Raw genomic sequence first — 23,390 nt, 5'->3', positions numbered from 1 at the left:
TATTCTTAATCAATGTGTCAAACAAGAAATCCCAAGGGTAATTAGGAGATATTTCAAAGCAAATGAAAATGAAAACACAACATCCCATAACTTATGGGATGCAGGAAAGGCAATGCTGAGAAGGAAATTTATGGCTGTAATACTTAATTTAAAAAAGTGGAAAGATGGCAAGTCATAGTCCTAACATCACAACTGGAGAATCCAGAAAAATAAGAGCAATCTAAATCCAAAGTGAGCAGAAGGAAGGAAATAACAATGATTAGAGTGGATATAAATGAATTAGAAAATTATAAAAGTATATAGAGAGTATCAAGAAGTAAAAAATTGGTTCTATGAAAAGATCAATAAAATCAATAAACCTTTAGCTCTACTGACAAAGTAAAGAAAAAGAAAGGACACAACTAAAATCAGAAATGAAAGGGGGGTCATTACTACCAACCACCAAGAAATAAAATGGATAAGAGGGTACTATGAAGAACTGTATGCCAACAAATTAGATAATGTAGATGAAACGGTCAAATTCCTAACAACACACAAACTACTTATATTGACTTAAGAAGAAATAAAAGATTTTAGCAGGGCCAATAACAAGTAAAGAAGTTGAATCAGTAATCAAAAAATCTCCCCAGGACAAGATGACTTCACTGGTGAATTTTACCAAACATTCTAAGAAGAATTAACACCAATCCTTCTTAAACTCTTCCAGAAAATTGAAGAAGAGGGAACACTTCCTAATTTGTTCTGTGAGATCAACATCACCCTGTTACTATAGCTAAATAAAGATACCACAGTAAAGAAAATTACAGACAAATATCCCTTATGAATATAGATCTAGAAATCTTCCAAATGCCAGCAAACTGAATCCAACAACACATTAAAATATTGGTACACCATGATCAAATGGGATTTCTCCCAAGTATGCAAGGGTGGTTCACATAAGAAAACTAATTAATCTAATATACCACATTTATAGAATGAATGGAAAAAGAAAACACGTGATCCTCTCAACTGATGCAGGAAAGACAACTGACAAAATCTGTATCGTTTCTTGAAAAAATCATGTAGAAATTTAGGAATAGGAGGAAACTTCCTCAGCGCAGTAAAAACTTAGGGAAGCATCTTGAGTACCTCGTGTTAGGCAATGGTTTCTTAGACTTTACACCAAAAGTATGAGCAACAACAGAATAAATAGATAAATGGGATTTCATCAAAGTTAAAAACCTTTGCATGTGAGAAGACTTCATGAAAGCAAAAAGACAACCTACAGAATGTGAGAAAATATTTGGAAATCACATATCTGATAAGAATTTAATATCCAGAATATATAAACTCAACAACAAAAACAAACAACCCAATTAAAATTAGGCAAAACCTTGAATAGAAATTCCTCCAAAGAAGATACATTAATGACCATTCAAAGTCATGAGGAGATTCATCAGGCATAGGTGCAGAAGAGGAGTCCATGAATCAGTCCACGAACCTCAGTGTTTACAGGTCATGGAAATAAAGGGACATGAGGAATGAGAATGAGAAGCTGAGACCAGTGGAGTAAGAGGATAACCAGGAGAAAATGATGTCCTGGAAGCTAAATAAAGAAATTAATAAAGAAGGAAGGAGGAATAAGTTGGATTAGATGCTGCTTAGAGGGCAAATGGACTGAGTCTTGAATATGGGCTTCAGCAACATAGGGACACTGGTAACCTCAACAACAGCCTGATCAGAGAGGGTTCAAGAAAGGATAAGAATGGAAGGAGAGGAATTGGAAATAGTAGTGTTAGCTATAGAGGAAATGAAGAAATTGGCTATTAGCTGGAGGGGGATGTGGCATCAAAAAGGTTTTTTGTTAAAGGTGAACAAAAGATACATTAAGATAAACATCTTTTCGTTAAAGATGAAAGATATGATGGCAGCTTGTTTATTTGCTGATAGGAATGATCTAGCGAAGAAGGAACTGATGAGAGAAGAGAGGACTATTGCTGAAACTATTCTTGAAAGGACAAGAGGGGCAAGGATGTGTGGTGCACAAGTGGAGGGTTTGCTCTTAGGTAGGATCTTAGAAAATTCATCCGTAGTACCAGGAGGGAGACAGGCTATATGTGTGCAGATACCAGTAGGTTTGTGGAATAATAACTGCCTCTGGAACACACACCTGGGTAATCTGTGACTGCACTGTGGCTCTACAGTGGTGCCATACCTCTGTACTTGGGAACTTATGACCCATCAAAACCTTTACATACCTGTTGCTGTAATGCTTCCTCCATCAAAGCTGACAGTTATATATTTTCAAATTTTAAGAATAAACATGGGCATTATTTTAATGAGTTGATAACTTACGTTTAAGGTAGTAATAGCTAATATTTATTGAATCTTCTGTATAATCTCATTTAAACCTGTAACCAAACCTATGAAGTTGGAACTATTTCTAACCTCCACTTTGCAGTTAAGGAAATAGAGCCTAAGAGAAAATAAAGAACTAGTTTGAGGTCATATGTTGACTCAACTTTCTGCTTTTCTGACACCATCATTTATTCCTGAATCGTAGACTGTACTGCTTTCCGGAAGCAGTTGGGCCAGTAAATTTGTCATTTAATTTGCTTATGTGATTGTGATCTGAGACTAATTTTTTTTCATAGCTTTGAGAAACTTTTTTTTTTTTCTTCAAAGACCTAGACCAAGAATTTAAGAGCACTCTACAGAAATTATTGGAGGTACACTAGAGGAAACATTGGTTGACTGTCTATGGGAAGGCAGAGCATTGCCATTGTCATTGTAGTTTAGATCTTACATTAGAAATCTAAAGCAAGGTGTTCCATGTTCTTGAAGTGAATAAAAGCATAGAATATGTCTTCAGAGTTGAAATGATCATAACTGAAATTTTCTTGTGGGTACTTGCTTATGATGGGTCAGATCTTCTAGGCCTGCTTTCTCATTTGTAAAACAGGGATGCTCATATCTACCTACTCTGATTGTCATGAGGATTAGAGATATATTCTCAAGCACAAAACACAGTGCTTGAGTCTTAGGCTACTAAATGGCAGGTGACTGGGTAGCTTTTTTGTCAGTTCTATTACTACTCTCCAGGAGGATGGGTAGCTTTAAGAGTTGCTAAGCTGCTTTTTTCCCTTGGTTATCCTATTTCCCAACTGGAAAAGTGATTCATTCATTTTAACTTCAGAAACATCTCTTTTTTGTACATTTTACGAAGGATTTATTTAGCATTAGGAAAGACAAAACACCATAGAAATATACTGTCTTTATTTTTTAATACTAAATCAGAACATGTTGTCTGACAGTGAATCTGGGAACTGTCCCAGAGAATCTAGGATGCATGGTTTGCTGTAAGCATGAGGCCCTGGGTATCCTCTAGGGTGGGGGAAAGAATCCTTTCATTCTTCCTAAATGTCCTTGTTCTCCAGTCACTTAATCCAGGCAACAGTATTTTGTCTAGACTTTGGTTGTGTGAATTCTCTTCAGTGAAGATGGGAAATCCATACGTTAAAATTAAACATTTCTTCATCCTTCCCTTGAAATGGTTAGCAAAAGAGTTATAACTGAGATTATTGATCCAGCCAGTTGTTCATGGGCCTTGGATAGTGTGTCTGGTAAGTCACAGTGTGTAGCAGCACACAGAGCAAAGGATCCTTGGTTACTTGCATAACTAACGTAACATATTTTGAACAAATCCATCCAACAACTGGCATGTACAGAATCTTATGTTAGGTGTTGTTGGGAATCATAAATTGAATGGGAAGCTTTTTGTCCTTTAGGAATTTATAGTTAATTGGGAGAGGCTTTGTCAGTCTACACCCAAGAGCTTGATCCATCCTTACTGTGGAGACTTTCCCCTCCATCACTGTGCTCCAGTGACACTGGTATTCATTCCCTAAATTTTTGAGTTATTTCTCCAAACCAGAATTTACAAAACTATTCACCATGGATTTGGTTGTAAGGGAGACCAATTCTTTGTGTCTGTGCTTACGCTGATGCCTAATGTAGCGTGCTCAATAGGACATAGAAAAACCCCAAAGCAGAGATTATGCTGCTGCTGATACCACTCTTGGAGACAGGCTTTAATTTACTCTGTTATACTACAATCCTCACTCCTTCTCTGCCTGGTAAATATTTACAAGAGTGTTACTTGCCCTATGCATTTAATAAAGAGGATATTTTGTTTAAATATATTGGTTATTTTAAGTGGCAAACATGCCACCCAAAGAATTTCCAAGTTAAAAAACACCTTTATTTGTCTTCTGGCATTTTACACATTGCTTGAGGTATTTAAAAATCAGGAAAATAACAGAAATTAGAGATTCTATAAGGAGGTGGTAGGGTTATTTATAAATCTCATACTCTAATTCACTGATGAAAATATGACAAAATATGCAGTTTACAAAGGTGAGCAATATTTGAGAATTGTAATTTTTTCAGGGCACTTTAACATACTACAGGGCTAGTCTTGGGTTTGAATTATGAAGGTGAGGAGGTTTTTAATTCATGTTCTCAACTTTTCACTTCCATGCTTGCTTTCTTCATCTTTTTGTTTTGTTTTGTTTTGCCCTCCTTGTTTTCCTTCTTCAATATCCACTGTTTTCTGGCTTCAAAAATTCAATGTCATCTTTCCCAAGGATGTTTGCATTTTAGTAGACACAATACTTACAATTGGCTAAGACAAAGGATTTCTGTTCTTCACTGAATTGTGAAATTCAGTTCAACCTCTACATGTATGCTACTGTTTTAACATGGGCCCTGAATACATGTTCATGTTCAAAAGGGTTTCTGTTCCATGTAAGGAATACAGTGCAATATTAGCTTACCATCCCCTTTTGATTAACCAGAACCAGCATATTCAATTTATAGGTAGTTATTTCTTCTTTTTTATCCACTGTCCTCATTTTCTGAAAATGTTCTGTGATTTACAAGGCACAACATGGTGCAGCAGAATAAGCATATGGGCTTTGGAGTACCACTTGGATTCATATTTGTGCTTCACAGCTGTTTGACCTTGGGTACATACTCTCCCTGAATCTCAGTTTCCTCACCTTTGAAAAATGATTGTTTTAGTCCTCCTGATGGAAATAATGTATATAAACTATAGCACTGCACTGTTAACTATAGTGTATAAACTATAGGCACATGGTAGATGCAACATAGGATAGCTATTGTAATTAGCTATCTAATTGTTGTAATTAATATGAATTCTAGGATTTCTACAGGGGAAAAAATGAAAGCAAGCAACATAATTTCTTTTACATAATAGCAACTTCATTAAAAATTTGTAGCAGATGTCAGTTTCACCAATAATAAATGAATTTGGGGCATGTCATGATTATAAGCAAGTCAAATAGTTTATAGAAACAATATATTCGTGCTTTAAAAAATACATGAGATATGAATATTCACATCATAATAAACTTTAAAATAAAAAATGGTTCATTGAGCACTTAATTGCCTAAGTGCATTTGAGAAATGACTTGAGTTCTCAAAAATCAGTACTTATAGGATGATTCAGGAGTATATTTATTATGCAAATTGGGGTGGTATCTTGTGAGCTAGGCACTTTATTCCTAAGCTATGTCCTCCTGTGTTCTCTTGTTGCACAGAATTCTACAATTCTATTTTTCACCCCACAGATTTACCATTAAAGAGTCGTAGGGAGTATGAGCTGGTGACTCCAGTCAGCACAAATCTAGAAGGACACTATCTCTCCCATATTCTTTCTGCAAATCACAAAAAGAGGTCAACGAGGGACGTGTCTTCCAACCCTGAGCAATTGTTTTTTAACATCACAGCATTTGGAAGAGATTTTCATCTCCGACTGAAGCCCAACACTCAACTAATAGCTCCTGGGGCTGTTGTAGAATGGCATGAGACATCTCTGGTACCTGGGAATACAACTGAACCCATTAATGATCATCAACCAGGAAGTGCATCAGAAAGGATCTGGAAAACAGAGCCTTTGCAGGCTAACTGTGCTTATGTTGGTGACATCATGGACATCCCAGGAACCTCTGTTGCCATTAGCAACTGTGATGGTCTGGTAAGACTCATTCCCTTTTGTGTGTATGTGTGTGTGCAAGTGTTGGGAGTGCTGCATGGCTTCAGCACGGTTTGGAAGGTAGAGGTGGAAAGGAAGCCTCGTTATTATATTTTAAGCTAGTGGAAATATACAAAGCATTTGACTTTCTGTAAAAGAAGTGTGCCTTGGTTTAATTTACAACATAGACTCATTGTCTTAAAAAAAAAAAAAGAAAACTATTTTAGCATTGCTTGATTATGTTTTCACTTGTGTTGCCTTGGGAATTTTATTTCCTAATACTTGTTTAGTCCAGAATTTGAAAATCTGTGATTTTGCTAATCACATCTTTCAAAGTTTTCTGAAAACTTTTCTAAAAAAACATAGATTCCTTCAAAATGATAGTTGTTCTAGTTTGCTAATGCTGCTGGAATGCAAAACACCAGAAATGGATTGGCTTTTTTAAAAGGAGGTTTATTAGGTCTTAAGGCCTATTAAGGTTTATTAGTCTTAAGGCCATAAAGTCTTAAGGCCATAAAGTGTCCAAGGTAACAACACATCAGCAATCGGGTACCTTCACTGGAGGATGGCCAATGGTGTCCAGAAAACCTCTGTTAGCTGGGAAGGCACGTGGCTGGCATCTGCTCCAAGTTCTGGTTTCAAAATGGCTTTCTTCCAGGATGTTCCTCTCTAGGCTTCAGCTCCTCAAAAACGTCACTCTTAGTTGCTCTTGGGGTGTTTGTCCTCTCTTAGCTTCTCTGAAGCAAAAGTCTGCTTTCAACGGCCATCTTCAAACTCTCTCTCATCTGCAGCTACTCTCTCATTTCTGTGCATTCTTCAAAGTGTCTCTGTTGGCTGTAGCTCCTCTTCAAACTGTCACCCTCAGCTGCACTGAGTTCCTTCTGTTTGTCAGCTCATTTATATGGCTCCAGTGATTTAATTTAGACCCACCCTGAATGGGTGGGGTAACACCTCCATGGAAATTATCCAATTAGAGTCATCACCCACAGTTGGATGGGGCACATTTCCATGCAAACAACCTGATCCAAACAGTACAACTTAATCTCCACTATTATGTCTGCCCCACAAGATTGCATCAAAGAATATGGCTATACCTGGGGGACATAATGCATTCAAACCAGCACAATCGTTTTTCACTTTGGTGACAACTTTGGATACCTTAAGAGTATTTTGAAAGCATTCTGCAGCCTCCCTACAGAATGGTAAAATGGGAAGTGAGCAGATCCTCTGATAGAATCTGTCCATGTAACATCATTTTTTGAACATGAGATGCAGTTGTCTTTGTATGGTGGCTTTGATTCCTTTTTTTCTTTATTTTCAAATAAAATATACATATCTTACTTCAAATAAAAAATGTGCATATATTGCTCAACAGTTTTGCTGTTGAGGCCAATAGTAACTGACCCTTCTTTATGCACTCTGCAGATGTAAATTATTTTTATTTGGTTTGTATTGCTGGATGTTATTTGAAAATTTTGTCAATGTTTATGCCTCTTCCACTCACAGTTGACTCCAAGTCTTTGCTCAAAAAGGGCAACCATTTTTCTTTCATGGTTGCCAGGCTGCTGTTTCTTGGGAGTTCAGGGCTCTTTCTTTTGTTTTGTCACTGCTTCTGGGAGTTCTCAACATATTCCTCAAATTCCTGCTTGTGATTATTCTACCTTGTTTGGACTTCCTCTCAGCCCTTGAATATTCTGCTACTATCCTTTCTGTGAATAGGCCCCAACCAAACGGAGTTATGATACCATATGTTTTACCAAATGCTAATGAATTCATGTTTTGGACTGGATTTTTACGGTCTTGGGCTGCCTCTTGATGCCCATAGGATTTTTAAATCCACCAGCACAGAAAATTATAGAGTATACCTGTGGCAGGGCCAAGTCTCCAACTTGGACTCCATTAGTTCTGGATCCATATCCTCATGCTCAGTTCTGGACCGTGTTCTGGGATTTGAAAATATGTGGAGTCTCTCAAATTCTTCTCATCTGACAAAACAGATTAACTAGGTCTGAATTAATCAGTCATTAATTAAAAAAAAAGAAATCCCTTACTAGAAAAGATGACTAAAGTTTAAAGTATTGACTGAAAGAGCTTTGACTCAGTACCATTAAGATAGAAAAGGAAATAAATTACATAAAAACATATACTGTTTTATAATACTTTTGAGTAAAATATCTTGACTGTAAATCTTAATTCAACATTATTTTTCAGTTTTCTAGCATAAAAAAGTCATTTACTTTTTATTTCCCCAGTTAACATTTGAAACTTGGCATGTTGGCTTGAAAATCAATCATAAGGAAGGAAAATACAAGGAAATTGTTTTAAAGGACTGGTATAGTGAATAATATTGTTTTCTTACTCTACATGTCAAGTTATATAATCATAGATACAGAAATCTGGGGCAAATAACAAGTTGTTAAAAGGAAGAGGAAAATATATACAAAGTATGAAGGAACATTAATTATTAGGATTAATTTCTCATTTTTAAGCTATGGTGTTACTGTTGACATCATATGTATGTCTACATCACATGTATATACACAATGTATATACACATTTGTACATGTATACATGAGACATAGATTATGTGTTTATAAAACTTTGCTCACTGTAAGTATTCGTTTGCTGCATTCTTTGATCCATTAATTAATTTATTTAAAAGTATTTGTAGGAAACCAATTATAGACAAGTACTATCCCAGGTGCTGTGAAATGGTGAAAAAATAGTTTGCATTCTCATGTTGCTCAAAGATGTTAAGTGTCAAAATATCTGGCAAATATATATATTCTAAATTTTAAAAACTTTAGAATATATTTAATTTAAAAAATAGTGGCTAGGGGATGTATTTCTAGGGGAGATGATTTTATGAATGAGACAGAGTTTCTGAGCAGAGATAAGTGATTCATACCCTGGGCTTGATCCAGAAAATGGGTGGGTCATGCCAGTTATCGCTATGTATGCAGGCATACCCAAGGGAAGCCTTTTCTGGAGTTTCCAGCTCATAGCAGTGTATGCCAGGAGGAAAAATGCAGATCATGGTAGGAAGAGAGGCAGGAACTGTGGAGAGTGTGTGGTTGATTGTCTAGATCAACAACCTGAAGGGATAACACCAGCAACTACTGAACCAAGGTAGGGAGAGTCTTAATATGAAGCAGAGAGAAGAGAATGGGCAGTGTTGAGAACATAACCTCCCTGCCATGCCATTTCATTTTTTACTGATTTAGCTTGCTTTTTTAAACCTGGGGACAAATTCTGAAAATTGCAGAAGTGCTTTGAACAAAGTGAGCTCTCATTAGGGATTAAGTGGGAAGTTTGATGAGAATGTAAAGAAAATTGGCTGATTAGCTGATGCATAAACCTATTTTGTTCCTTTTAATTTGCTCTGTGGGGATTTAAGCTTGACCTACTCGACCTTTGGCCCTTTATTAGGGAAGGAAGCAGATAACATAGATACCTGAAGATTAATCTGATAGAGCCCTGGGATTATCATCAAACCCAAGGTGTTTTAGTAGAATGAACAGCCACTTCTGGCCTAAAAATACTGCCAGCATATAGTTAACTCTCATGATATGGAAAAGAATGCCATTGAAAATTTACCTGGATGGAGAAATTTATCCTTTTGATTAGGTTAATTTTAGACTGATAAGAAGGGATTCCAGTGATCTGATTTTCTATATCTCCTTTGAAAGAGTTACATTTAGGGGACAGTCACAGGTATTTTTTATTTACTAAGGTTGGAGGGTTTATAGTAAGGGCCTTCTGAGTGAAATTTCTTTACATCTCTTTTCTCTTATGCTATATTGTGGGATGCTGTGTGAGTCTGAAAAGAACAGCACACCCAGCCAAAATTAATTTGTGTTAAAAAAGAATTCTGTAAGCCAGTGCTACTAAAAGTGTGGTCCACAGACTCAGATTCATGGCAAAGTAAATGCAGAAACTGAGACTAAGCATTCAGAAACTTTTATAGCAATTTGACAAAGTAATTGTAAGTATGTTGGGTCTTATAATTAAAAAAAAAATTAGAGGATGGTCTTTTATGTGTTTTTTCATTTTTCTAGTAATTCATTTTTTTTTTTTTTAATTTTTTTTTTCAAAAATATTGGTCTAGGAGAGAGTTGGGGTGGGGTAGGGTGAAAACTGTTTCTTTACCATTGATAGTTTGAGAAGCAAGAAGTGCTGCTTGGCTGGACTTACCCACTTTGGACATCAGAAACTTGACTGAAATAGTCAGTAGAGTCTATCTACTCCAGTAACTGTATAAAATGATCACAAGAAAGGTGCTTTAGCACAGGCATTAATGAAGAGAACACAGGAATATCTTGAGTGACACATGTAGAGCCATGTCTAGAATGAGATCTGGATGTATGTATGTTTAATCACAAAAATGTTAGTCAGTGGGTTTCTGAAATCTGCATCAACAACTTCTACACAAATAAACTGATAAAAGTTCTACCCAGTGTGTTCAAGAACAATGTCTGTTCCTGTCTAATCTTTGAACCTTTTCTGTTCCTTGCCAGGATTATCATTTATGAGTGACTTTTAATTCTTCACCAACTACAGCTTTATTCCTGCTCTAGTCTGCACTCCCTATAGATTAGAATTGTTGAGATATCCAAGTATAGAGTTGTCCCCACTTTCTGACAGCTTCCAATCCAGAACAGAGCCCTGCTTCTTTGGATACTCCCTGGAATTACCAAGCCAAAGGCCAAATCCTACAAAAGGTTCTCTCAGCCTCCTACTGAGATACCCCATGGTTCCCTCTGGTGTACGTTCTGTCTCTCTGCAACCAGTAATGAACATAGCTTGTCATCTTCAGGTGTGTTCCTGGTGGTCTTTGGCTGGGGAGCATTGACATATTTTATCTCTCTGTTTGGGCATCTCTGAAATGAGAGTTCAGTGGTCAGGAACTGTGGTGATGACAAGCATTTCATATGGTGCTTGTGGGAAGACACTTGTGGCAACTAGTTGGGAGTGCAAGAATTGGCAAGATGGAGCTTTGGCTATTGGCTCTCCTGGGTTACCCAGATCAGTGATTTCCTTGTGGGTTGATTGTAAGATGAAGGAACTTTATCTGGAACAAGTTTTCAACATGTTTTAACTTTTGGGATTCTTCCTTCAAATGACATTACAGGTTATCTAATAAGCTAACGTGTAAATTAGATAAACTCAGAGAAGGTTTAGTTACAACACAGGTGTGGGATGCTATTCCTTCTAGTTTCTTCTCACATCGTTCTGCCCTCATTTCAGCCCATTGTTAGCCTCCCTGAGGCATCTAATAGGAATCTTCACTGTTAGGGCAGGAGTTAGTTGCAAGGGTTCTTGAAAGCTTGAGATTCTCAATTTGGGAGCTATAAACAAAACCTATTTTCTGCAATATCTGATAGTCACATCTGGTTAATATCAGAGGCCTTTATATTCTCCTTAGACTTTGAGCAGGACCAAAGGAAGTCTTTGTGGACAACTGCAAAGCTTATAAAGAAAACAGCTCCTGAATTTTGTCTCTTCGAAAATGTGCTTTGCCATGCCTATTTCAATAAGTCTAGATACGGAGGCCCTTTTAAAAAAATCTGCTTAAAAAAGAATTATGAGGCAGTATGCCTGTGATTGAGAACATTAGACCAGCTTAATTTGTATTTGTAAATACAGCTTAATTTTGCAAATAAAATGTTAGATGCTGAAAATAGGTCCAAATCTGTAGCTAGCTATAGTGGATTTACAAAAGAGGGTTTTCGAGGGCTGATCTTTAGATGTTGACATTTGAACATCTGCTTTTATGTGCAAAACTTGATCTCTAAAGGCATGTTACCACCCACCTGTTTCTCTCATGGGAGCAGGTGACATGTGCTTTATTGATGGGACGGAGTGGGGGAATGTGTGTCTTCATAGTTTGCATGCCAATTGAGGAGACCATAGAAGGTCCTTCTGTCTGTTGCTTTAGAATTGTATACTTTTGCCTGAGGAACCAAGGGCTGAAGCTGTTTCACTTCCAGGTACCTCTATACCAGGCTGTTTTAGCACTGCTTGAAGCCCCTATATCCTTTACATTTGAGATAGCAGACAAACAGCAGCAGGCACTGGCCCTTTCAAAATGAAGAATGGGTGAAAGCCTTCCAGTTTAATTAGTCTGGGAGAACCAGTGCTGTGACAAGCTTCAGTGCTTCTAACCTGAGGTCTGGTCAAGCAGTGGTCATCCAGGAGCTGGCAGTATTTACCTAGTTTTATGTGCCTGTCTGTGCCAGGCCTGGGCTGTTGGGTACATCTCCCACCCTGCCTCCTTTTGCAGATACATAGGATGCCAGTTTATGCTTATTCAGAGTGGTGAGGGGAGGTTTGGCATAGTCTTTGATCCTGTTCACATCTCTGACCTAATTTGCATATGGCTAGACTCCTACATATGTCAAGCCTTTCCTCATTTTTCAGCTCTGTTTCTATTGTGTGATTTTATTTTATTTATACAAAGAATATCCAATGATGTGGGCTTGGCATAAAATAGGAAATGAAAAAACAGATCAAAAGTTTTTTATTTAATTTTAAAAATATTTCTTTTTAGTGGTTATTTTGCAGTTCAACTAAATTATTCATGTTTATGCGTGGGTACCACCTGTTCAGTGTTTATTTGATTTATGTCAACTTGATTATGATTTATTCCCCATTATCTTCTTTAACTTTGGTATAGTAAAATTTTAGATAAATAAAAAGATGAGTTAAAAGTTGATGTAAAAGGTAAATTTTAAATTGCAAAATACTCCTTTCCCTTGTTGGCCTGGGAAATAATGCTTTCTTTCTTCTTGATGCTATGAAAACCATGACTTCATTATGAATGTAATAGAGATTTTTTAAAGATACTCCAGAAATGCTTTAAGAACTTTGAAAATAATGCTGACCACATCTTAAATATCTTTCTCTGGGCAAATTAATCAAGATGAAAGCAATGTGCAGTATAGATGTGATGACCTTCTGCATAATCACCCTTTGAGGTCACAGAGGCTTTGCAAACAACCTGACCTCTTGGCTCCCAATTGAAAATGCTGTGTTATTCATTCGACCTAGTAATCTTTGATTCTAGGAGTACTTAAACAAGTAAATAAAGCATTTTGAAGCACTAGTATTTGTAAGTTGCTTACATATACTGAAGACAATCCAGTTGCCACCTTTGTCTTCAAAGAATACTGGAAATAATGTTTGCAGAAGCATAACCAGAATACAAGGCAGAATGTTTTAAATGTTCTAAAACTACAATAGAGGAAATGTGAGAACTTAGATGATGGAAAGATGGTTTCTGCTGAGAAGGATGATAGAAGGTTTCATGGAGAAACAATATTTGTGACACTAGAGAATTGAAAGTTAAACGTGGATGATAAAGTGTCAAAAATTAATGCAGGGAATGAAGTGGGTAGGAGGTCCATGAGCCTCTGAGGAAGGTGGGGAAGTTGTGTGGAGGTTCTGCATACGAATGGGGAGAGGATGGGGAAAGCTGATTTCCTGAACTTTGTAATGTATATAATGAATACACAGGAGATCCAAGGTGGTCTTGGTCTATATCTAATTGAATATGGCAACAACTATGATGCAAATGAAATAGAGATAAAGAAAAAGGAGGGTAAATCCTAGAGATATATTTCAAAGCTGAATTCAGTGAATGTCTAGTTGATATTGACAGGTTTGCATGGGCATTTAACATACGAGCAGGGCAAGAGTTTCTAGTCCTCAATTCTGTTGCTTTTCTTTGTAGAACAATTTCTGTGAAGTCACAGGGCCTTTTTTTCTGGAGTTTAGAGATTTTTTTCCCCAGTAACTCTTTTTTCTGGAGTTTGTTTCTAACATTTTATCTGAGAGAGTTATGAAATTTGATTTAGAAAAATCTGATTTCTTCTTCCATCATCTAGGCACCTCATTCTTTCAAGTATGATGAATTAAGTGCCCTCAATTTAGTAAATCTCTTTCTATGATAATCATTCTTTCCTTCTGGTGTGTTTTCCTCACTTTTTCACTGTGTTTAGGATATGTTCATATTCCTTACTTCATTTCAGTTTTTGAGGAGAACTGTCTTTTTAGTGATTTTTGTTTACAGAGCACTGTTCTGTAGTGAGTACAAAGTAGATCATAAAGAGTACGATGATCAGCTTTGCTTAACTGTCACACGACAAAACAAGGAAACAAAAATAAACTGGCCCAAACTGATTTTGATATTAACTCCTATTTTATGTCATTTGTAATATCTATATATATATTTATAGCTATATATATGTGTATGTGATGTGTTTATACACACACATACATGTGCACATAAAACAATAGAATAGACAGAGAAAGTCAATGTTTAATTAATTACTTGGATTCAAAGACCAGTGACAGAATTTATTAGTCACAGAGTTGGTGGAGAAGCCAGGTTGACTTGCAGGTCTGTTGATAAGAAAGCACAAGCTACCTAAATACAGCCCTCACACTGTGGGTTGATGTGGAATGTTAACAAGGAGGCCATGGCATGAATTAATTCCTATGTTGATAACACTGTTAGAAATAGAGATATTTGTCAGAAAAATGCAATTGAAAAGAGATTTTAACTCACTATTGTCAATCTATGAGAGTTAAATTGCTAAAAAGTATTTGAATTTGAAAAAAAAAAAATGTGCTTTCTTTTTTCTGCCCCTAAGACAAGGAATTTCAAACACTTTGTAATTTTTACATGTTTATTTTCTAATGAGTTGACTGCTTTTTGAGCCACCCTAGAATACTACTAAATGAATCAAGAGATTATAATTAATCCTGTTGTGATTTAATTGTCAGTCCTAAATAGTTCTTGTTAAACAGGTTCACATCTTCCATAATTGCAACAAATTTCTAAAAATTCTGGTTCATTGATTGAAGAAACAGGAATATATAATTGCACTAAGTGAGCTCTAACTTTAGTCAGTAGTATTAAAAAAAGAGGACATTGTGTAACCCCATAGGTGTTGAAAAGCATTATTCAGAATGTCAGAGCCTGCTTTTGTAACATGTTAAGAAGATACTAAATTTGGAATTTTAGAGTAGAATAACCAATAAACGCCAAGGAAGGGAAACAGTGGCCAAACTTCATTTATAATACTTTGGAAGACTCAGTTTGGAGAAATTTAAGTACCATTGATGATAAAAGTCAAACCATTCATAATATGTTGAGGGAAATAGGTCATACTGGGTAGAATGGGCTGGGTTTGAATCAGATAAGCCTGGATTCCAATTCCAGTTCCACCACCTATCAGCTGTGTGGTTTTGAGCAAGTTATTTAACCATTTTAAGGTTTCTTTCCTTCAGTCAAACAGGGAAAGCAATGCTTGTCAGGTCAAGGCCTTACAGAAAAGGTTAATGTAACTTTAAGACACAGCTTGGCCTTTAAGAAATAGATGATGGTTCCTTCAGCTCCTTTCCTTCTTTTCCATTTATAATTATTTACCCTGAATATTTTGTGATCAGTGGTAATAATACTCATGAACAAGGTTACAAATTAAGAAATAGTAAAGTTACTCAACTCAGCCTTTAAACTAACCAGTGGAAAATATAGACTTCCAAGAAGTGAATACCTTGGTTAAAATCCTGTATTCTTAAGATCACCGTATCCATCTGATGCAGGACTTCCTTAACAGTATCTTCTCTGAGGGATGGTTTTACCTGTGCCCTCCCGAAGACTTCCAAGGAATGGAAACTCCTTGCTTTCCATCTTACCTTTATAAAGCTCTGCCAGATAGAAAGTGCTTCCTCAGGTTCCATGTGGAAATATGAAGTGAAATTTCACATTCTACTTATTAGAATTGACAAAGATATAGTAACCATGAAGGACCTCTTCTTATGGTTATTGTTACTACACTACTTAGGTTTTAATCAGTCAGTCGCTAACTCATTCAGTGCACTACACAGCAAACAAGCTGGAAACATTTCCCTTCAGTGGTATGGTGCAGACCATACCCCAGAGGAATGGAGAATTAGCCAAACATGAGTGATAATTTCAGCATCCTTCTCAGCCTTTTAGTTTTGGTCAAATGTTTTAAATTTCAATTCTCAGTGTCTGATATTTTTGGGACAGACATAGAGAGTTTTATGGCATTAGCTGGTATGTATTGTTTTCCAAAGACTTCCCAACTTAGTTCACTTTATATCTCTTTTCTTTGGTGATGGTAGTTAATATGCTACCTTATATCTACCACATTCTTTTTGTTCTCCAGTTCGGAGTCCTCTGATAAAAAGGCTACAGCAAAGAGTGTATATGCTCTGCACTTCTTTGGAGGCTGTTCATGGGAATGGAGATAAAGTTGGCATGGTGGGGTCCCTAGCACCAGCTACCAGAAAATGCATTTTAAAACCTCAATGACATCAAACTTTTCAGGTCTTGGTGAGTTTTGTTACCTGATAAAACTTTCCAACACCAATATAAAAAGTAGGAGATTTCTGTAAGGCCTACTTCTGTCTGGTGACGTCCCTAAAAGTGCAATATCTTTATAGATGAAGAGGACAGTATTATTAGATGCTGGGATGTCAAATGAATGTAGTGGGACCTGGCCTTAAAGTAGCTCCCTGAGCAGGTGAAGCCTGAGAAAACGACTTAATGAGATTCCATAAGTGTTAGCAACCCAAACACAGTGGGAAATGTTTTATTTAGCATTATCTGTGAAACATGATGCTTTCAACATAGTGATTGGAATCTTGGGGTAAAAACTTCCTTTGGGCTTGCAGGATACTTGATCTTACTTAGAGGGTGCCAATATTTTGTGTTTTTCTGTCTGGCTTCATATATTCCTTTATTTTTATATACCTGGCTCTTAGTGTGATAGTAACTGGCGGCCAGGAGGAGAAGAAAGCAAACCAAGAATAGTGATGTGCTTCCAGGTAAAATCAAGTCATCATAAGATCTCTGTCTCTGTTTGGCCAGCTGCTCCTTGGTGCCAGCTCTGACACAACTGTGGTACTGCACCAAGATCTAGCATGTAATGATGAAGGAAAATTCTGATTGTTCTGATTGTTCTAAAGTTTTGGGGAGTGGGAGGCTCTTTTTATATGCTGTGCTTGGAAAAAAGTATAAACATTGCATAAAAGTGTTAACATTGCAGAAAAGTAGAGTTGATCTATGAGAATGTTTTGAAATTTGGGCTGTATTCATTTGTACTTATTTCCATACATAAAAACTAGGGTATGCATTAGATGAGTGACTCTGTCTTTCTGTTCTACTATTGGACCTTATATTTTGAAATATTTTATGAACCAAACACACTGTGTTTATTAAGTAATGAATCATTTTTCCTACTTTTTAATAATCAAAACCAGCCAAAATTGTTGGTCAAGGTTCCTAATGAGCAAAAATTACTTCCCATTACTACACTGGTTGATTATTTTTTCCAATAAGAGATTTAATCATTCATGGGCCTATGTGGTATATTTGTGTAAAAAATGTATCATTTTGTTCAGCCTTATGAACTGTTAAGCCATTCCCAGATTTAAAATACTGTCTCCACTGGCCCTAAGAGCCAGGAATCTAAAACTGGAAAATCATTGATGACTAGACGTTTTCTGAAGTTCCTTCTAGGAGTAATGTTGTGAGACTTTATAACTAAATTTATGTTCTAATCCATCCTGTGGACAGTGCTTTCCTGGCCATGGAAGAGATCAAAACATCACACTGATCATTGTTCATTAATCATGGCTGAGTGGGAATAGTGTGTATGAGTGTTTACTTTTCTAAATGATGGGTTATGGTTACTTCCAATAAGGCATTTTTTACTTAAAAAAATTAATCCATTACCTATGAGTCGGTCTTGTGTATTTGAAGGCTCCAAAGAAACTAACTGGTATTAAAGTTTTAGGAGATGTTTCAGCTTAACTCTTAATGAAATGTGGAAATCATGAAAACAATCAACCTAAAGAGAAATACACACACATATGCATATATGTGTGTGTGTGTGTGTGTGTGTGTGTGTGTACATGTACACATATGTATGTATTTCTATAAAATATTAAAAGTGGAAGTGACTGTTTCCAGGAAGAGCAAAATTTCTATAAGGTAGGAGTATTGTGCCAACTGTATGGATGAAGCCATTTCCCTGGGAGAATTCTTCATCTGTTACATGTGACAGGCTCTTTTGGTTGCATTTGATAAGTATTTTAGTGTCAGACTCTATAGCTCAACTGTCTGTTTTTTGTCTGTTAGAGTCCCAAGCCCAGAGATTCAGATTTATATGTTTTGTTTTGGGTCTCATGCATTAGCAGATTGAATGCTCCCCAGATGATTCTCAAATGCAGCTAGGGTTGAGAATCATTGTTATATCCAAGGAGCCTTTAATCTTACTGCATATCAGAATCTCCTAGAGGACTTGTTAAAATGTCGATTGCTGGGTACCACCCTGGAGTTTTTGATTTATTATGTCTGTGGAGGGGTCTCAAAGTTTGCAGTTCTAACAAGTTCCCAGATAATGCCACTTTTTTTTTATGTAGCTATAATACAGTTTATTTTAACATATGAAACCAAACTATAGCAATACAACTCCTTTCTTTGAAAAACCTGAACTCTGTATATGCAGAGGTGTTTTGATTGGCCATATTTTATTTTAGCAAAAAGTATTTAGGTACACCATATTAATAAAGCTTTCTGTTTACATAGTAGATACTCAATAACTTTGCTCAATGACTAGACATTTGGGAAAACCAAAACATAATTGTAAGACAGAGTCAAATGTATAAGTTAAGAACATTGGGAGCTTAATCAGAAAAAGACTTTGAATTGTAAGCAATATTTGTATCTCAACAAAAAAGGCCACCCATCAGCCTTCCATTGTCACCTATGTTTTCTTTAACAGAATTAACCCCAAAACTTGAAGGATTAAATACTTTCTTCCTAAATCCCCAGAATTATCAAATTCTCCTTCAAACATGTAGCTGTCTAAGGAGGAGTAGAACATTTAAAGGGTGGAGAAAACAAAAGCGTACAGTTTTCACTTCTGTGACACTCATCCAGATTCTACTGTGGATAGTTTCCTAAGTCAGCTACCAATTCACTCAAGTTAGTTCAAAAACATAATACCTGATTATAGTGTTAATTTGATAATGCCACATTTTGAGACCCACTGTTTTATAAGATCTGATCTCAGCCAACTTATCTGATCTCGTCTCCCTCCACTCAATGCTTTTGTTCACTATATTCAGTCTTGTCCTTCTTTTTGTCTTTCAAACAATCCAAACTTTTCCTGACTCTGGACTTCTAGACCTGCTATTCCTTCTGCTTAGAATATTCTTTGGTAGATCTTTAAATAGAGGTTCCATCCCTATACAGTGTTCAGTTATTAAATTAAATGCCATTCCTTCAAAGAGGATTTTCCTGACCATTTCAGCTCAGCAGAAACTCTAGTTACTCTACATTATATTACTCTTTCTAATCTTTTTTGTAGCCCTTACTCATATCTCAAATTTACCTTACATTTTTTACATAAATTGGGAGGGGGATATCTACCAAGAACAAGATTCTTTCTGCTGTGAAAATAATGCTTCGCACACAGTATGTGTTCAACAAATGTTTACTGATGGACTGATTGTTGTGAATATAGGGATGGGGAACTGATTACTGCTTTTGAAGATGAAGTTATAAGTCTTTGCTGTTTTTAGTTTTCCCTGTGTGTAACTTTCACAAAATGAAGGGCTTGCTATAAGCTTGAAAGTTTTAAGTTTACTTTACTAACCTATCATATAGATCGGCTCCATCTTCCTGAATAGTGTTCTAATGCTGTGGTTAACATAACCACCGTTCCCACCCCCTCGCCCCCATTTCTGTCCGCTCTTGACCAAATCTTCACTTGAGTTCAACATCAATAGCAGAGGTATAGTGTGTTCTTAAATGAAGTTACTCCAGTTAAGCAAGAGAAACATAGAAATCAGCAATCTATTGTTTAAAAACAAACAAACAAAAACTCAAAAAGAAAATTTTAAGACATTATAAAAATGCTATACTTTGGACTGATTCCTTGGAAGAAAATAAAATATGCTTATATACTGACTTTCTAGTCAAGGTTGGTACTACAGCAACCTATATATCTCCTTTCTGAATGCTGGATTACACATTTTAATTAATAAAATTAGTTTTATTCCCTAAACTATGTACTCTCTGAGAGTAGGAACAGTACCTCCAATGTTTACTCCTATAACCATAAAGCCAAGCACCATACCTGATATGTAGGTGTACAATAAATATCTGATGAGTTACCAAATGAATGAAGACACTGAACATACGTTCTATGGTACTATAATCTGCCCTCTATCACCTACCAGGTTTCATAAGCCTCAATTGAATAAATGCCCCCTCCGCATATAATTTCTCTGTTGTTTGCCTCTGTAACACCCAAAGCTTTGCCCTTATAACCTTCAGCTCTGCTTGTGGTTTCTCCTCATGGGGACATCATGAAGGTTCCCAAGCCAAGTACACAAACTCTTCAGTTTCTTGGGTTGTTTGATTTCTTCTAGATAGGTACTTGTTTTCTAACATTTGTCTCTCTGGTCAATTCCTAGGATACTTTCCTGTGAATGAATTCATACTCCCTCTACTTCTGGGAGGTGACATCTGGATAGATGTTGACTGAGTCATTCATTCATTCGATAAGTATTTATTGAGCACCTATTGTATACCAGGCATTTTCAGGGCTAGGGGTTCAACAGTAAGCAAAAGTAGCCACAGCACTTGTCCCCATGGAGATTAGAGTAGGTAATACAGGCATTACATCTGTTTTGTAAAACTCACTCAGCTGAGTAAATAGTAATAAACTGACATAAATGCTCTAAAGGAAGGGAATATTGTTTCATGAAATAAGTAAGATCATCTGACCTGGACTGGGGGTCAGGGCAAGTTTTCATGAGGAAATGGTAGGAGGATGGAGGAGAAAATGGACAAGTTTTAAGAGATAAAAAGGAGTTCCCTAGATGAGATGCTTTTCAAGCATGTTTTAGGAAGTAAAAGGACAAAGAGACCATGGAGTCAGGTTTTCAGGATTGGGTGAGATAAAGTTTGGTTTCTAGAAGAAAACTAATCTGTCACAGTGGTCCCTCTAAGCTACCATAGATGTTTTATCATGAGGCCTATACTAGTTAAAATTTATGGAATGCTCACTATTATGTGCTAGGTGCATGTCTGTCCTTCATAAGAATTATCTTACTCCTTATTCCCATTTATGGGTAAGGAATCCAGAGACGTGAGTATCTTGTCCTGTGACTCACAGAAGACCCAGTCACCTTCATTCAGATCTTGTGCTTTTGGCTTGTTCCCAGTGGGTTATTTCTGTTATTTCTGATAGGTTGGGTATTTTAAATTCAAACATAGACACATCTATGATCTCTTTACATATATATATTTCATATCTATATATCTATATATATAAAAATATAAAATAGCCCATGTGCATATTTACGTGTGTATATATATTTAGTGTATATTTGTATACACTAATACATATAATGGTATATACAATTAGTGTTTCTGCTGATAGTGTATATTAGTATATTTTGAGGCTAAAAATTGAATGTAAGAATTTGAAAATAAACAATTTTACTATTAAAAATTGCTGAATGGAGTAGATAGATGAATACTAGTAATTAGAACTGAGCAGTTTTCTATCACATTTGGGTGTCTAGCTGCAGCAGGTGAGTGGATTTCATTAGGGCAAGTGAAAATCTGCATCCAGCCTTATCCTCTGCTGCTAAAGCAGCTCATCTCTGTCCACAGTAGCTGCTTATAGCTTTAAATAGCACAACCCTGGACTTTCTCTGCCAACTTTTCTCAGGCCAGCCAGGGTTACGGTGGGGCCGGGGTAGCACTGACTATGCCGTCTGTGCAGGCCAGAGAGGAGGCCAGGGAAGGGGTTAGCAAATTGGCCAGCTGCCTGGGCACCGGTGCAGGGAAGCCACTCAGCAGTGCAGCAATTTCCTGCTTCGGGTGAAGCCCTAGATGGGCTGATGCTGGCTGATCTCAGACTTAAATTCTTTTGTGAAACCTCATTGCCCTTCTTGTACCCCTGTGTTTTCTTAAAGAGGGGGAGAGCTTGATTTGTGCTATTCATAGGTACATGGGGATGATTTAAGGGAATCATAAACGTTCCCCCAACTTCCCGCAGCTCATTGTTGTTTTGCCTGGAATTTCCACTATTAGGCAATGCAGTTATTATACTCTCTAGTTATGAGTTTTCAGCTTAGATCAAGTCACATTAGCAATTGGGAAAACTTGCTCCTGAAGGACACTGAATGAATGGGAGAAAGGACAGGAAAGGGGGCTGTGAACAAGAAGCACATGCCAGGAAGGGTGTGAAGAATGAGGCATTGCCTGGGAAGATTCCATTGCCTGGAAAAGAGATGAGCAAAGGAAACAGACCACACATTTTCTGTTGTTAAGTTTTACTTAAGCCTAATCTTGACTTGCCTGTTTCTCACCTTTGGAGGGCAAGGTTGAATGAAGGTGAGCACATTTACTCCTGTAGGTTCCTTGAAGTTTTGCTTCTATCAGGTGATTGAACAATTCCACACTAAATTATGAGTGATACCTACCTTCCTGTATGAATTATCCTAGTTCCCCTTCTAGTGGTGGCTTTCTGTTCTTTTGTTTTTTTTTTTTTTTAGCTTCAGATGCATTTGTAATAATTGGGGGAGTCTCAAAGAGAAATTTGAGGACAGGGGTTTTTCTGAAGTTATATTGATATGGTGGAGCACTTCTTAGTAGAAGGAGCATCTGGTCACTGCTTACTTCCATGTCTTTAATCTGACCCACATACTTACGTAGGGTTTATCTAGAGTGGAGAATTCTTTATCAATGAAGTGAAAGAAAGTAGAAGGAATCTTTTCAATTATATGAATGGAACAAAGTTAAACACTTGGGAAATAAAGATTGTTTTAAAGTTTTTGGCAGTAAGGTTTAAAAGGGAAATAATTAGGGTATGTAGGTTTAATTTCCTGACAATAGAAAATAAGATAAATTAAATCTTCAGCAGCAAATTACTATTTTTTTCCAATAGGGCAAAACTCAATTTATAAAGACTGTAGACTCATGTTACATAAATTGGACCTGAATCATTAAACTGTGCTTGATAAAAAGACAATTAAAACCTTGCATTTATAAATCACATTTTCATCCTTTAAGATGATCATCTAGTTATAATCAGATCATGCATTGGAGATTGTTCAGATTATGCATGGAAATAATTAAATGTCAATCTGAGTCACTTTTGAGTGGGTTGCCTATCAGTAGTTTCAACTAACAGGCATCAGAGATGAGTCATGTGCCTATTAAAAAAAAGCTATTAAAGAGTTTTCAATCTAGATTCTTCATATTTAATCTTAACTAAAATTTAATGCAATGTGAAGA

The 23,390-nt window shown here is 36.5% G+C and overlaps 1 protein-coding gene across 1 annotated transcript in view; it reads left to right on the top strand.

Moving 5' to 3' along the window:
• ADAMTS3 (ADAM metallopeptidase with thrombospondin type 1 motif 3) overlaps window positions 1-23,390 on the top strand; it is a 298,466-nt gene that overhangs the window by 18,094 nt on the left and 256,982 nt on the right. Inside the window, exon 3 of the mRNA XM_037829948.1 lies at window positions 5,631-6,037. Within this exon, the coding sequence (XP_037685876.1) occupies window positions 5,631-6,037 (407 nt within the window). The remainder of the gene's footprint in view (window positions 1-5,630; window positions 6,038-23,390) is intronic.

Source organism: Choloepus didactylus, chromosome 3 (genome assembly GCF_015220235.1).
Source record: "Choloepus didactylus isolate mChoDid1 chromosome 3, mChoDid1.pri, whole genome shotgun sequence".
In the NCBI taxonomy this organism is placed as follows: Eukaryota; Metazoa; Chordata; class Mammalia; order Pilosa; family Megalonychidae; genus Choloepus; species Choloepus didactylus.
This window is presented reverse-complemented; position numbering and strand designations above follow the sequence as displayed.